Raw genomic sequence first — 16631 nt, 5'->3', positions numbered from 1 at the left:
GACATCCATGAGGCAATGTCAGCTAAGCAGGCTGCGATACGAGGCTGAACCTGAGAGTCAGAGGGGGGGAAGGAGAACAGCTGTGTGTCATCAGCATAGCAGTGGTAAGAGAGACCATGGGCGGAGATAACTTGACCGAGTGATCTGGTGTAGAGAGAGAAGAGGAGTGGACCAAGTACAGAACCCTGTGGAACTACAGTGTGGAAAGGGCGGGGGAAGGAGACCAATTCCCTCCAGGAGACCTGGTAGGAACGGTCAGACAGATAGGACTTGAGCCATGCGAGTGCAGATCCCGCGAGGCCTAGTCCAGCAAGGGATGAGAGGAGAATCTGGTGGTTGACCGTGTCAAATGCTGCAGAGAGGTCTAGGAGTATGAGGACAGAGCTGAGAGACTTCACTCTGGCCAAGTGGAGCTCCTCCGAGACAGCAAGGAGGGCCGTCTCGGTGGAGTGGCCGGCTTTGAACCCAGATTGATTCTGATCCATGAGATTGTTCTGGAGAAGATATGGAGGGGATTTAAATTTTAAATTTTAATTTTAATTTCCATTTTAATTTGTTCTGAAACCCTAAGAATACAGTGATTTGGGGTGTGTGGAACGTCTTGGCCACCCTACAGTACCTCCAAGCGTATGAACTCAAAGACAACTACTATTTCATTATGACCTAATCACAAGTATCTTACAAACAGAAACATGAAATGCAGAAATCCAAAAGCTTTTACAGATGCAGTTATTCACATGTGACTAGATGTTTCAGCATGATCTTACGCTATTTTTTTAGTATTACATTTCATGTTACAAACCTTTTGCAAATGGAAAAGCTTCCAGGACATTAGTACACCAACCTTTAACTAAAGGAGTGTTTTACAGTGTGTTTAGTAACTTATCTTTCACTAAAGGAGTGTTTTTTACAGTGTGTTTAGTAACTAATTTTTAACTAATGGGGTCGGGAATGAGCATATGAAAATAAATATATCTACATACCGTTGGGTCCATAAGTATTTGGGCAGTGACCATTTTTGTAATTTAGCTTCTGTACACCACCACGATGGATTTGAAACGAAGCAAGATGTGATTGAAGAATAGACTTTCAGCTTTATTTCAAGGGGTTTAACAAAAATATCGCATTAACCATTTAGAAATTAGTCATTTTTATACATAGCCTCAAAACTCAAAAGTAATTGGACAATTGACTGGCAAGCAGTTTCATGGCCAGGTGTGGCCTATTCCCTCATTATTTCACGACAAATTAAGCAGATGAAAGGTCTGATCTTAAAGGGTTTTTTTGTTTGTTCCTTTAATTAGATGAGGCCACCCACCAACTTTATCGTTGACCTGATCTACGAATACCTGCCTTCCATCGTCATCACCTTAGCCAACTTCATTACCCCTCTAATCTTCACTTTCATCATCACATTTGAAGACTACTCTCCCGCCTTTGAGATCCGCTTCACACTCATGAGGTACGCTCTGGGCCTCTCTCATTCTGACATATACACTCATGAGGTACACTCTGGGCCTCTCTCATTCTGACACATACACTCATGAGGTACACTCTGGGCCTCTCTCATTCTGACACATACACTCATGAGGTACGTTCTGGGCCTCTCTCACTCTGACACATACACTCATGAGGTACACTCTGGGCCTCTCTCATTCTGACACATACACTCATGAGGTATGCTCTGGGCCTCTCTCATTCTGACATATATACTCATGAGGTACACTCTGGGCCTCTCTCATTCTGACATATACACTCATGAGGTACACATGGTTACTGATGTACTCTTAACATCTACAGGTGTGTGTTCATTTGTTTGGCTAGCATCGGTGTGTGTATGCATGTGTGGGGGTTTGTTTACTGATGTACTCTTAACATCTACGGTGGTTAAATTCTACAACAGAGTATTAGGGGCACATTGAGGAAAAACATTCTGAAATTTTGAGAATAAGGTCGTAATATTATGAGAATAAAGTCAGACATAATTGAGAAAAAAGTAATTATATTGCGAGAATAAAGTTGTAATTTAATAAAAATTAAAGTCTTAATATTTTAAGGGAAAAGAAGTTGTAATATTATGAAAACAAAGTTGTAATTTTACGAGAAAAATAATAATAATATAACAAGAATAAAATCGTAAAATTGAGCAAAAAAAAAAAATTAGGAAAATTGTATTGCCAGCAACCAACAAAACAGGCGAGTACATACAATCAATGGCACCCTGAGCCTGAGCTTCTGGCAACTGCTGTTTGTCTCAGGCACCATGCCGTGCCACACGCATCAGTCACAGTAATGTAACCCTAACCCTAACCCTCACAGTCAACCTCTCTGTGTGCCCCTGCTGTGTGAATTCATCATCAGTCACAGTAATGTAACCCTAACCCTCACAGTCAACCTCTCTGTGTGCCCCTGCTATGTGGATTCATCATCAGTCACAGTAATGTAACCCTAACCCTAACCCTCACAGTCAACCTCTCTGTGTGCCCCTGCTGTGTGAATTCATCATCAGTCACAGTAATGTAACCCTAACCCTCACAGTCAACCTCTCTGTGTGCCCCTGCTATGTGGATTCATCATCAGTCACAGTAATGTAACCCTAACCCTAACCCTCACAGTCAACCTCTCTGTGTGCCCCTGCTGTGTGAATTCATCATCAGTCACAGTAATGTAACCCTAACCCTCACAGTCAACCTCTCTGTGTGCCCCTGCTATGTGGATTCATCATCAGTCACAGTAATGTAACCCTAACCCTAACCCTCACAGTCAACCTCTCTGTGTGCCCCTGCTGTGTGAATTCATCATCAGTCACAGTAATGTAACCCTAACCCTAACCCTCACAGTCAACCTCTCTGTGTGCCCCTGCTGTGTGAATTCATCATCAGTCACAGTAATGTAACCCTAACCCTCACAGTCAACCTCTCTGTGTGCCCCTGCTATGTGGATTCATCATCAGTCACAGTAATGTAACCCTAACCCTAACCCTCACAGTCAACCTCTCTGTGTGCCCCTGCTGTGTGAATTCATCATCAGTCACAGTAATGTAACCCTAACCCTAACCCTCACAGTCAACCTCTCAGTGTGCCCCTGCTGTGTGGATTCATCATCAGTCACAGTAATGTAACCCTAACCCTCACAGTCAACCTCTCTGTGTGCCCCTGCTGTGTGGATTCATCATCAGTCACAGTAATGTAACCCTAACCCTAACCCTCACAGTCAACCTCTCTGTGTGCCCCTGCTGTGTGGATTCATCCAAGTGTTGTCAACATCTAGCTTTAGTATCGTCTAATTTTGTCTGTCACCATACGTCGCTATGATGTTTGAATTGGACAAAGCAATCTGGATGGTATTCATCACTCTGTGGATCATCACCAGTGGTAGCTGCGTGCTTCTACCCAAGTTTCGTGGTAACAACAGACTCACCTACTCCCAGGAAGATCTGCTACAACTCCGGTCCTCCATGCTCTGCAAGGTCAAAGCGTCCGATGTCTTCCCAGCTGAAATCCGACTGAGGAAAAGAGGGAAGCGGGTAGGGGTGTGTACCAGGTTGAGAAAGCGACCCTTCAAACCCCCTCTCCCCTCCATCATCCTGTCCAATGTTCAGTCTCTCCGGAACAAAGTGGATATAATCCATGCAAAATGCGTGGTGGAGAGGCCCTACAAGCAAGCCCGAATCATCGCCCTGACCGAAACTTGGCTTGACGAGGCTGAGCCAGATACCGAGTTAAACCTCGACAGTTTCACCATCCTCAGGGCCGACTGAACAAGAGAGTCGGGCAAAGAGAGAGGCGATGGGGTCTGTATGTGTGTCAGCAACAGGTGGTGTAACAACATCATGATCCATAGCAAGATCTGTGCTCCAGACCTAGAGATGTTGACCCTATCCTACTGGCCCTTTCACCTTCCGAGGGAATTTCCCACTGTTATCATTAGCTGTGTTTATATCCCACCGAGTGCTATTATCAAGGCTGCAGCCGAGCTAAAAGCCAACAGCGCTGACAACATGCAGGGTGATCATCCCGAGGCCCCAGTGCTGGTTGTGAGCGACTTTAACAGCTGCAGACTCGACAGTGTTCTGCCGTCATTTGGACAATATGTGAACGTTCTGACGAGAAGGGGAAACGTTATGGAAATATCACGGACGCGTACATCGCCCGTGCTCACCCACTGCTCTGCTTTACAGACCATAACGTTATCGTCCTGCCTCCGCATTACAGACAGATACTGAAACGTCACAAGCCCCAGACCGACAGCGTGCCATTGCACAATGACAGGGTTCATTTGCCTGCACAGACTGGGACATCTTTGATGGCAACCTAGATGAGGTCTCCGTTATCACAGACTACATTACATTCTGCATTGCCATGACCGTACCGGTCAAGACTTACAAGAAATATCCAGACTCCAAACTCTGGATCACCCACCATATCAATCACGCATTAAGGGAAAAACCGAAAGCATTTCAACGTCCGAACTGGGTTTCTCTTAAAAACCCAAGATCTGAAGTAAAGGGCCGAACTCTTTTATCAAAAGAAACTTGAACAGGAATCCAGCACCATAAACACCAAACAAGCCTTTCAAAAAGTGAGAACACTCATTGGATATGACCCAAACCCCAAGTTACCTGCCTCATCTGCTGAAGACCTAAACACCTTTTACACATGGTTTGACACCATCAACTGCACAGAGGAATGTGCGGCACTACTAAGTTAAGTTTCAGTGATTGCACACACACACTGTGAACAGTGAGTAGTGAATTTGTCCTCTGCATTTAACCCATCCAACACACCAGTAGTGAACACACAACAGACACCAGTAGTGAACACACAACTCTGCTCCCGGGGAGCATTAGGGTTAAGTGCCTTGCTCAAGGGCACATAGTCATGGATGTTGGGCCTGGGAATCGAACCGGCAACCCTCCAGTCACAAGCCCGTTTCTCTAACCTTTATCAGGGCCAGAACACCCTGCTCCCTTCACTGTGGAGGAGGTGCGGCGGCAGCTGAGCCGATGCAGACCAGGCAAGGCTCTGGAGCCAGATGGGATCCAGGTGCTGGTGCTCAAGGACTGTGCCATAGAGCTCTCTCCAATCATACACTCCATCTTCAGTGAATCCCACAGTACTGCTTCAGTACCCACCCTGTGGAAAACATCCACCGTCATACCAGTGCCCAAGAAACCCCGCCCCTCAGAACTCAACCACTACCGGCCAGTTGCACTTGCCTCGATAGTTATGAAATGCCTGGAAAAACTGGTGCTTAATATCATCTTTCCATTCGTCGGACCACAGTTGGACTCCCATCAGTTTGCCTACAAGGCCAAAAGGGAGACTGAGGATGTTGTGGCATGCCTACTTCACTCCTTCCTAGAACACCTACAGTCACCCGGTATCTTCTCCAGACTACTCTTCATCGACTTCAGTTCTGCCTTCAACACTATCTAGCGCCATCAGATGATCAGGAAACTCCACCACCTCAGCATCCCCCCACTTGTCATCCACTGGGTACGCAGCTTCCTCAGCGACAGACCACAGACAGTTAGAGTGGGCACTGTATCATCTTCATCCACCATCACCAACACCGGAGCCTCACAAGGTTGAGCTCCTGAGTCCCTTCCCGTTTACCCTCTACACCAACGACTGTGTCAGCCCCTCACCCATCACCACATACTTCAAATACTCTGGTGACACTGCCATACTGGCTCTCCTTAATGACAATAACTCTGTTATGGCCTATCAAGACTGCATTTCCCACTTCACTCAATCTTAACGTAAGGAAGACAGAAGAACTGTTAATTAACACTGCCAGCACACACAGCACAGCTCACAACTCCACCCACAACCCCACCTGGATCAATAACAAAACCGTTGAGATGGTAGAGTGCTTCAAGTAGCTTGGACCGTTTATCCTGGACAATAAACTGAGCTTTGACCAACACAGCACTGACATCCACAAACACTGCCAACAAAGACTCTCTGCCATCCGAAAACTCAAAGCACTCTCTGTTGCCTCCCACCTGCTGTTGCTGCTTTACAAAAGTACAGTTCAACCCATTCAACCCACTCTTCCCCCTGCTTCTGCAACACACTAACTGCCTCCAATAGAACCAAACTCCTATGCATCACACACACTAACTGCCTCCAATAGAACCAAACTCCTATGCATCACACACACTAACTGCCTCCAATAGAACCAAACTCCTATGCATCACACACACTAACTGCCTCCAATAGAACCAAACTCCTATGCATCACACACACTAACTGCCTCCAATAGAACCAAACTCCTATGCATCACACACACTAACTGCCTCCAATAGAACCAAACTCCTATGCATCACACACACTAACTGCCTCCAATAGAACCAAACTCCTATGCATCACACACACTAACTGCCATCCAATAGAACCAAACCCCTATGCATCACACACACTAACTAACTGCCTCCAAACTCATTGACCTTCCCATCCCTAACCTCTCAGACCTCAACAGCAAAGCAATCACAAGTGTGTGTGTTTATGTTTATGTTTATGTTTACAGGTGTGTTCATGTGTTTGGCTAGCATCGGTGAATGCGTGTGTGTGTGGTGTGTGTGTGTTTATGTTTATGTTTACAGGTGTGTATTCATGCGTTTGGCTAGCCTCGGTGAATGTGTGTGTGGTGTGTGTGTTTATGTTTATGTTTACAGGTGTGTGTTCATGCATTTGGCTAGCCTCGGTGAATGTGTGTGTGGTGTGTGTGTTTATGTTTATGTTTATGTTTATGTTTACAGGTGTGTGTTCATGCGTTTAGCTAGCATCGGTGTACTGCTCTTCTCCCTCTGGTCTCAGGTCACCTGCCCCGAGACCAACTGTCCCTGTGGATACAACCATGAACAGTATCCTGTGAGTATGTCATCCTCACATTCAGCCTGTCAGTATAACCCCATGACCTCTGGGGGGTGTTCCAAGTTACATGGTTTAGTGACTAACCCAGCTAAGTTAACTCAGAGTAAGTAGTAAACCTCCTAATAGAAGAGCTCTATGGCTTTGTTTTGCTAGGAGAATGAAGCCACAGGGCTCTTCTCTTAGGAGGTTTACTACTTGGTCTGAGTTAATTTAGCTGGGTCAGTCACTAAACCCCTGGATACAACCATAGACTGTATCCTGTGAGTATATCATCATCACATTCACCCTGTCAGTATGACCCCGTAACCTTTGCCATGTGGCTATGACACCATGACCTTTGTCATATGACTGACGTTTGCCGTGACCTTTACCATGTGACGGAGGCATGGTGGGGAACGGTCAGCTGAGTAGTGTGAGCTGCTGAATGAGGATACGTTCTGAGAACTGAGAGCAGTTGGTTACTCAGTGAATAGAATGGGAAGTTGAACAGAGATAAACCTGGGATAAACAGAGGTAAACCTGGGATAAACAGAGGTAAACCTGGGATAAACAGAGGTAAACCTGGGATAAACAGAGGTAAACCTGGGATAAACAGAGGTAAACCTGAGATAAACAGAGGTAAACCTGGGATAAACAGAGGTAAACCTGGGATAAACAGAGGTAGAACTGGGATAAACAGAGGTAGAACTGGGAGTCTAATCGGCATTGACTCTCTCTCTCTCTCTCTCTCTCTCTCTCTCTCTCTCTCTCTCTCCCTGTGTCTCTCTCTCTCTCTCTCTCTCTCTCTCTCTCTCTGTCTCTCTCTCTCTCTCTCTCTCTCTCTCTGTGTCTCACTCTTTCTCTCTCTCTCTCTCTCTCTCTCTCTCTCTCTCTCTCTCACTCTCTCTCTGTCTCTCTCTCTCTCTCGCTCTCTCTGTGTCTCTCTCTGTCTCTCTCTCTCTCTCTCTCTCTCTCTCTCTCTCTCTCTCTCTCTCTGTCTGCAGTGCTGGGAAACTCATGTGGGCCAGGAGATGTATAAGCTATTGATCTTTGACTTCATCATCATTGGAGCTGTCACTATTTTTGTGGAATTTCCCAGGAAGTAAGTGTGGTTTCTCTGTCCCTTTAAACCGGTCCAGACTCACTGCCGCTGCCTTTTCCCCCTCTCTTTCCCACTATCCAAAGTCTGTCTGTTCCTGCGCTGACAGGACACTACCCTGCCCAGCCTAACATCCTCTTATCTGTTCTGATCCAAACACCGTCCAATCCAAACACCGTCTGACAGGGACAGAGCGGACACGTGAGACCTGTTATCAGCTTGTTATATTGGAAGAAACAGAATTTGCTATTAAAGTTAAAGCAGATCTCAAACACTCAGCAAGCTCCTCCCTCCTGTCACCGTTGCCTGCCTGCTGTTAGGTATGTGTGGGTGTGTGTGTGTGTGTGTGGGTGTGTGTGTGAGCAAGTGTGTGCATGTGTGTGTTGGGCAGGGCATGTGTTAAACTGTAGAGTCTGACCCTCCATTTTGATGATAATGCTGAGTTTTTGTGGAATTCTGAATCTTAATGGAATTCTGATTTGTTCAGTCACTGTGGCTATTGTTGTATCATTGTATGTGAATCGTTTGTGAGTGTTTGAATCATTGTGGGTGTTTTTGAATTGTGGCAAATGGTAGTAAATCTTTTTAATAGCTGTGAATTCTGTTTTTTGAAGGATCATCGTGAAGTATTGTGACTGTGGTTTGGCTAAATGGTGGGGTCAGCAGGAGTTCGCCATCCCACAGAATGTTCTGGAAATTGTGTACGGCCAAACCATCTGCTGGATCGGTACCTTCTACTGCCCCCTGCTGCCTGCGATCAACACTATTAAATACTTCCTGGTCTTCTACATCAAAAAGGTTAGAGGCAGTCTCATTCAGAATAAGGAGAGATGATCACAGACTGATCACAGAGGTCTCATTCAGAATAAGGAGAGATGATCACAGACTGATCACAGAGGTCTCATTCAGAATAAGGAGAGATGATCACAGACTGATCACAGAGGTCTCATTCAGAATAAGGAGAGATGATCACAGACTGATCACAGAGGTCTCATTCAGAATAAGAAGACATGATCACAGAGGTCTCATTCAGAATAAGGAGAGATGATCACAGACTGATCACAGAGGTCTCATTCAGAATAAGGAGAGATGATCACAGACTGATCACAGAGGTCTCACTCAGAATAAGGAGAGATGATCACAGACTGATCACAGAGGTCTCACTCAGAATAAGGAGAGATGATCACAGACTGATCACAGAGGTCTCACTCAGAATAAGGAGAGATGATCACAGACTGATCACAGAGGTCTCACTCAGAATAAGGAGAGATGATCACAGACTGATCACAGAGGTCTCACTCAGAATAAGAAGACATGATCACAGACTGATCACAGAGGTCTCATTCAGAATAAGGAGAAATGATCACAGACTGATAACAGAGGTCTCATTCAGAATAAGGAGAAATGATCACAGACTGATCTCAGAGGTGTGATTGTCTCTGTCAGGGTAGCACTGGTGAATACAGCCAGTCTTCTTTGTTGTTAAACTGTCATGGTATGTGTGAGACAACATCACCTCTCGGGTCTTTTAAACTAGTATGATAGTTGAGTAAGAAATTTCGATAACTGATAATGCTGTAAATTGCACTAGTAACATTTTGTTGTTTTATCTCTTTGGCAACAGTCTATTGTTTGAATCTCCCAGATGACTGTGTGTTTGTTTAATCTCTTTGGTGATTTTTGTTGTTCTTTGGGTGTCCTAGGTGACATTTTTTTTTAAATTTCCCCAGGAACATTTTATTGTTTTAGTCTCCACGGTAACAGTTTATTGTCTTAATCTCCTAGGTGACAGTTCATTTTTTTAAACTCCTAGGTGACAGTCTGTTTTTTTAATCTCCTAGGTGACAGTCTGTTTTTTTAAACTCCTAGGTGACAGTCTGGTTTTTTAAACTCTAGGTGACAGTCTGGTTTTTTAAACTCTAGGTGACAGTCTGGTTTTTTAAACTCCTAGGTGACAGTCTGGTTTTTTAAACTCTAGGTGACAGTCTGGTTTTTTAAACTCTAGGTGACAGTCTGGTTTTTTAAACTCTAGGTGACAGTCTGGTTTTTTAAACTCTAGGTGACAGTCTGGTTTTTTAAACTCTAGGTGACAGTCTGGTTTTTTAAACTCTAGGTGACAGTCTGGTTTTTTTAAACTCTAGGTTACAGTCTGGTTTTTTAAACTCTAGGTGTCACTGGTGAATAATTGTCGTCCGGCCACACGACCGTTCCGAGCCTCCAGTTCCCATTTTTTTTTCCTGGCCGTGCTGCTGATTGGTCTTGCTCTGGCCTGTGTTCCTGTTACCGTCAGCATTGCCCAGTGAGTTGCACACACAGGCCCTGTTTACACCTGTCAGCATTGCCCAGTGAGTTGCACACACAGGCCCTGTTTACACCTGTCAGCATTGCCCAGTGAGTTGCACACACAGGCCCTGTTTACACCTGGCATTAAGATCTGATTTTGATGATTCGATCACAAGTGGACAGCTCAGAAGTACAGGTGTAAACGCATCCGATGCGCATTCAGGTCTGGACCGCATATGACCACATTCTTATAGCAGTGTAAATGCAAATGTGAACTCGACCACATTGAATGACCGCCTACTCAACTGACGTCCTCTGCTTATGCGGAAGCGCAAACTCATTCGTGTACGTACACATTCGCTCGCCAACGGCGTCATATTAAAGTGCGACAAAAGACAACAACAACAACAAGCAAAATGGATATAAATTGGAACAACGTTTAACGTGAAAAAGCTTAATGTGGCTTAATGTTCCAAAACTGTACTCTTACTCTTACGACTAGTGTACTCTTATTCTTACGACTAGTGTGCCCTTATTCTTACGACTAGTGTACTCTTATTCTTATGACTAGTGTGCTTTTATTCTTATGACTAGTGCACTCTTATTCTTTTGACTAGTGTACTCTTATTCTTTTGACTAGTGTGCTCTTATTCTTATGACTAGTGTACTCTTATTCTTATGACTAGTGTGCTCTTATTCTTATGACTAGTGTGCTCTTATTCTTACGACTAGTGTGCTCTTATTCTTATGACTAGTGTGCTCTTATTCTTATGACTAGTGTGTCCTTATTCTTACGACTAGTGTACTCTTATTCTAATGACTAGTGTGCTCTTATTCTTATGACTAGTGTGCTCTTATTCTTATGACTAGTGTGTCCTTATTCTTATGACTAGTGTGCTCTTGTTCTTATGACTAGTGTGCTCTTATTCTTATGACTAGTGTGTCCTTATTTTTACGACTAGTGTACTCTTATTCTTATGACTAGTGTGCTCTTATTCTTATGACTAGTGTACTCTTATTCTTATGACTAGTGTGCTCTTATTCTTATGACTAGTGTGCTCTTATTCTTACGACTAGTGTGCTCTTATTCTTATGACTAGTGTGCTCTTATTCTTATGACTAGTGTGTCCTTATTCTTACGACTAGTGTACTCTTATTCTAATGACTAGTGTGCTCTTATTCTTATGACTAGTGTGCTCTTATTCTTATGACTAGTGTGTCCTTATTCTTATGACTAGTGTGCTCTTGTTCTTATGACTAGTGTGCTCTTATTCTTATGACTAGTGTGTCCTTATTTTTACGACTAGTGTACTCTTATTCTTATGACTAGTGTGCTCTTATTCTTATGACTAATGTGCTCTTATTCTTATGACTAGTGTGCTCTTATTCTTATGACTAGTGTGCTCTTATTCTTATGACTAGTGTGCCCTTATTCTTATGACTAGTGTACTCTTATTCTTATGACTAGTGTGTCCTTATTCTTACGACTAGTGTACTCTTATTCTAATGACTAGTGTGCTCTTATTCTTATGACTAGTGTGCTCTTATTCTTATGACTAGTGTGTCCTTATTCTTATGACTAGTGTGCTCTTGTTCTTATGACTAGTGTGCTCTTATTCTTATGACTAGTGTGTCCTTATTTTTACGACTAGTGTACTCTTATTCTTATGACTAGTGTGCTCTTATTCTTATGACTAATGTGCTCTTATTCTTATGACTAGTGTGCTCTTATTCTTATGACTAGTGTGCTCTTATTCTTATGACTAGTGTGCCCTTATTCTTATGACTAGTGTGCTCTTATTCTTATGACTAGTGTGCTCTTATTCTTAGGACTAGTGTGCTCTTATTCTTATGACTAGTGTGCTCTTATTCTTACGACTAGTGTGCCCTTATTCTTACGACTAGTGTATCCTTATTCTTATGACTAGTGTACTCTTATTCTTATGACTAGTGTGCTCTTATTCTTATGACTAGTGTGCCCTTATTCTTATGACTAGTGTACTCTTATTCTTATGACTAGTGTACTCTTATTCTTATGACTAGTGTGCTCTTATTCTTATGACTAGTGTGCTCTTATTCTTATGACTAGTGTACTCTTATTCTTATGACTAATGTGCCCTTATTCTTATGACTAGTGTGCTCTTATTCTTATGACTAGTGTGCTCTTATTCTTATGACTAGTGTGCCCTTATTCTTATGACTAATGTGCCCTTATTCTTATGACTAGTGTGCCCTTATTCTTATGACTAGTGTGCTCTTATTCTTACGACTAGTGTGCTCTTATTCTTATGACTAGTATGCCCTTATTCTTATGACTAGTGTGGTCTTATTCTTTTGACTTGTGTGGTCTTATTCTTTTGACTTGTGTGGTCTTATTCTTATGACTAGTGTACTCTTATTCTTATGACTAGTGTGCCCTTATTCTTATGAGTAGTGTACTCTTATTCTTTTGACTTGTGTGGTCTTATTCTTATGACTAGTGTGCTCTTATTCTTATGACTAGTGTACTCTTATTCTAATGACTAGTGTACTCTTATTCTTATGACTAGTGTGCTCTTATTGCTGAGTTGACCTGTTTCTCTCGTCTCATACATTTCATTGTACCGTTGACCCTGTGTTAACCTACATATGACAAACAAACTCTTGAACTGCGATAAATGATGATCGCCAAATTTCTTATTAGAACATCTCTTATTAGAAACGCCTCCTCCTGTCAAAAAAATCACGTTCGAAATCCTAGGACTATGGTCGTTATTTCGCGTTTTCCTCTCCACTGACGCCCATTACAAGGAAACAGCTTAACGTGCCGTAATGTCTCAAAACAGCGATCAGTGATTACCATGTTTGTCTGACATCTCACATGTTATAAGCACTATATCTAATTAAAAAAAAGCAAAAGTGAAATTCAGTGAGAGGGCTAACGTGTTGGAAATGATTTACGTGATTATTTGCATATGGAGCGGGGAAGTGAGATCCGATCTCAAGTGGTCACTCCAGACAGGGATTCTAAAGCCAGGTGTAAACGGACGCACTTAGAGCCGTCCACTTGTGATCGGATCACAATTTTACAAGTTACAATTTTTACAATTTTACAAGTTACATTTTTTACAATTTTACAAGTTACATTTTTTTTTCAATTTTACAAGTTACAAATTTTACAATTTGTACAATTTACATTTTTTTACAATTTTACAATTTACATTTTTATTTTACAATTTTACAATGTTTACAATTTTACAATTTACAATTTTTACAATTTTTTTATTTGGCAGATGCTTTTAGCCAAAGCCACTTACAATCAGTGCATCACGAAAATTGGATCTTAATGCAAGGTGTAAACAGGGCCAAAGACACACACACACAGACACACACACGCATATACAAACACACGCACACACGCTCAGTCAGGCCTGTGTCTATATGGGTAACAAACACACACACACACACACACACACACACACACACACAGTGTCCTATTAATTGCTGGGACCTATGTCCCTGTTACTGTCCCTGTTGTCCAGTGAGCCTCAGTTTTTTTAATCCTGTTCCCTGTTCCTGTTTCGTGTGCAGGATCCACTCTTCTCACTCGTGTGGTCCGTTTGTGAGATACAACACGTCTTGGGAGGCTGTACCCCACGCAGTTTCTCAGCTGCCGCAAGGCCTCCAGGCCTTCCTGTTTGCCCTGTCCTCTGAGGCCTTCGCAGTTCTGTTCTTTGTCATTACCTGGTGGGTGTCTGTCTGTCTGTCTGTCTGTCAGCCTGTCAGCCTGACTGCCTTATTGTCTGTCTCTTTATAGCAAAAGTATGTGACAGTGTGTGTGTATTGTCTGTGTGGTAAATGTATGTGACAGTGTGTGTATTGTCTGTGTGGTAAATGTATGTGACAGTGTGTGTATTGTCTGTGTGGTAAATGTATGTGACAGTGTGTGTGTATTGTCTGTATGGTAAATGTATGTGACAGTGTGTGTATTGTCTGTGTGGTTAAAGTGTGTGACAGTGTGTGTATTGTCTGTATGGTAAATGCATGTGACAGTGTGTGTGTATTGTCTGTGTGGTAAATGTATGTGACAGTGTGTGTATTGTCTGTGTGGTAAATGTATGTGACAGTGTGTGTGTATTGTCTGTATGGTAAATGTATGTGACAGTGTGTGTATTGTCTGTATGGTAAATGTATGTGACAGTGTGTGTGTATTGTCTTGCAGCCTGGCAATGTTTTATGTGATTGCGTTGGCTGGAGCTCATAAGCGTGTCATAAGCCAGCTCAGAGACCAACTGGCTATGGTGAGTCCATCCCTCTCCACTGACTCCTCTCCACTGACTCCTCTACACTGACCCCTCTCCACTGACCCCCCTACACTGACCCCTCTCCACTGACCCTTCTCCACTGACCCCTCTCCACTGACTCCTCTCCACTGACTCCTCTCCACTGACCCCCCTACACTGACTCCTCTCCACTGACCCCCCTACACTGACTCCTCTATACTGACTCCTCTATACTGACCCCTCTCCACTGACCCCTCTCCACTGACCCCTCTCCACTGACTCCTCTCCACTGACTCCTCTCCACTGACTCTACACTGACTCCTCTCCACTGACTCCTCTCCACTGACCCCTCTCCACTGACTCTACACTGACTCCTCTCCACTGACCCCTCTCCACTGACTCTCCACTGACTCCTCTCCACTGACTCCTCTCCACTGACTCCTCTCCACTGACCCCCCTACACTGACCCCTCTCCACTGACCCCTCTCCACTGACCCCCCTACACTGACTCCTCTCCACTGACCCCTCTCCATTGACCCCTCTACACTGACCCCTCTCCACTGACCCCTCTCCACTGACTCCTCTCCACTGACCCTTCTCCACTGACCCCTCTCCACTGACCCCTCTCCACTGACCCCTCTCCACTGACCCCTCTATACTGACCCTTCTCCACTGACCCCTCTCCACTGACCCCCCTACACTGACTCCTCTCCACTGACCCTTCTCCACTGACCCCTCTATACTGACCCCTCTCCACTGACCCCTCTCCACTGACTCCTCTCCACTGACTCCTCTCCACTGACCCCTCTCCACTGACCCCTCTATACTGACCCCTCTCCACTGACCCCTCTCCACTGACCCCTCTCCACTGACCCCTCTCCACTGACCCCCCTACACTGACTTCTCTCCACTGACCCCCCTACACTGACTCCTCTCCACTGACCCCTCTCCACTGACTCCTCTACACTGACTCCTCTCCACTGACCCCTCTCCACTGACTCCTCTCCACTTACCCCCCTACACTGACTCCTCTCCACTGACTCCTCTCCACTGACCCCTCTCCACTGACTCCTCTCCACTGACCCCTCTCCACTGACTCTACACTGACCCCCCTACACTGACTCCTCTCCACTGACCCCTCTCCACTGACCCCTCTCCACTGACTCCTCTACACTGACCCCCCTACACTGACTCCTCTCCCCTGACCCCTCTCCCCTGACCCCTCTCCACTGACCCCTCTACACTGACCCCTCTCCACTGACCCTTCTCCACTGACCCCCCTACACTGACTCCTCTCCACTGACTCCTCTCCACTGACCCCCCTACACTGACTCCTCTCCACTGACTCCTCTCCACTGACCCCTCTCCACTGACCCCTCTCCACTGACTCCTCTCCACTGACCCCTCTCCACTGACCCCTCTCCACTGACTCCTCTCCACTGACCCCTCTCCACTGACTCCTCTCCACTGACCCCTCTCCACTGACCCCTCTCCACTGACTCCTCTCCACTGACCCCTCTCCACTGACTCCTCTCCACTGACCCCTCTCCACTGACCCCTCTCCACTGACCCCTCTACACTGACCCCTCTCCACTGACCCCCCTACACTGACTCCTCTCCACTGACCCCTCTCCACTGACTCCTCTCCACTGACTCCTCTCCACTGACTCCTCTCCACTGACCCCTCTCCACTGACCCCTCTCCACTGACCCCTCTACACTGACCCCTCTCCACTGACCCCCCTACACTGACTCCTCTCCACTGACCCCTCTCCACTGACCCCTCTCCACTGACCCCTCTCCACTGACTCCTCTCCACTGACCCCTCTCCACTGACTCCTCTCCACTGACCCCCCTACACTGACTTCTCTCCACTGACCCCCCTACACTGACTCCTCTCCACTGACCCCTCTCCACTGACTCTACACTGACCCCCCTACACTGACTCCTCTCCACTGACCCCTCTCCACTGACCCTTCTCCACTGACTCCTCTCCACTGACCCCTCTCCACTGACCCCTCTATACTGACCCCTCTCCACTGACCCCTCTCCACTGACCCCTCTCCACTGACCCCTCTCCACTGACTCCTCTCCACTGACCCTTCTCCACTGACCCCTCTATACTGAC

General features: G+C 45.2%; 1 protein-coding gene across 1 annotated transcript in view; it reads left to right on the top strand.

Moving 5' to 3' along the window:
* The window catches only part of tmc7 (transmembrane channel like 7), a 29812-nt gene that overhangs the window by 10607 nt on the left and 2574 nt on the right, over nt 1-16631 (top strand). The window contains exons 9-15 of the mRNA XM_030780123.1: nt 1305-1462; nt 6767-6878; nt 7865-7962; nt 8574-8757; nt 10128-10258; nt 13813-13968; nt 14444-14522. Of these exons, the coding sequence (XP_030635983.1) occupies nt 1305-1462; nt 6767-6878; nt 7865-7962; nt 8574-8757; nt 10128-10258; nt 13813-13968; nt 14444-14522 (918 nt within the window). The remainder of the gene's footprint in view (nt 1-1304; nt 1463-6766; nt 6879-7864; nt 7963-8573; nt 8758-10127; nt 10259-13812; nt 13969-14443; nt 14523-16631) is intronic.

The sequence above is a fragment of the Chanos chanos genome, chromosome 7, assembly GCF_902362185.1.
Source record: "Chanos chanos chromosome 7, fChaCha1.1, whole genome shotgun sequence".
In the NCBI taxonomy this organism is placed as follows: Eukaryota; Metazoa; Chordata; class Actinopteri; order Gonorynchiformes; family Chanidae; genus Chanos; species Chanos chanos.
This window is presented reverse-complemented; position numbering and strand designations above follow the sequence as displayed.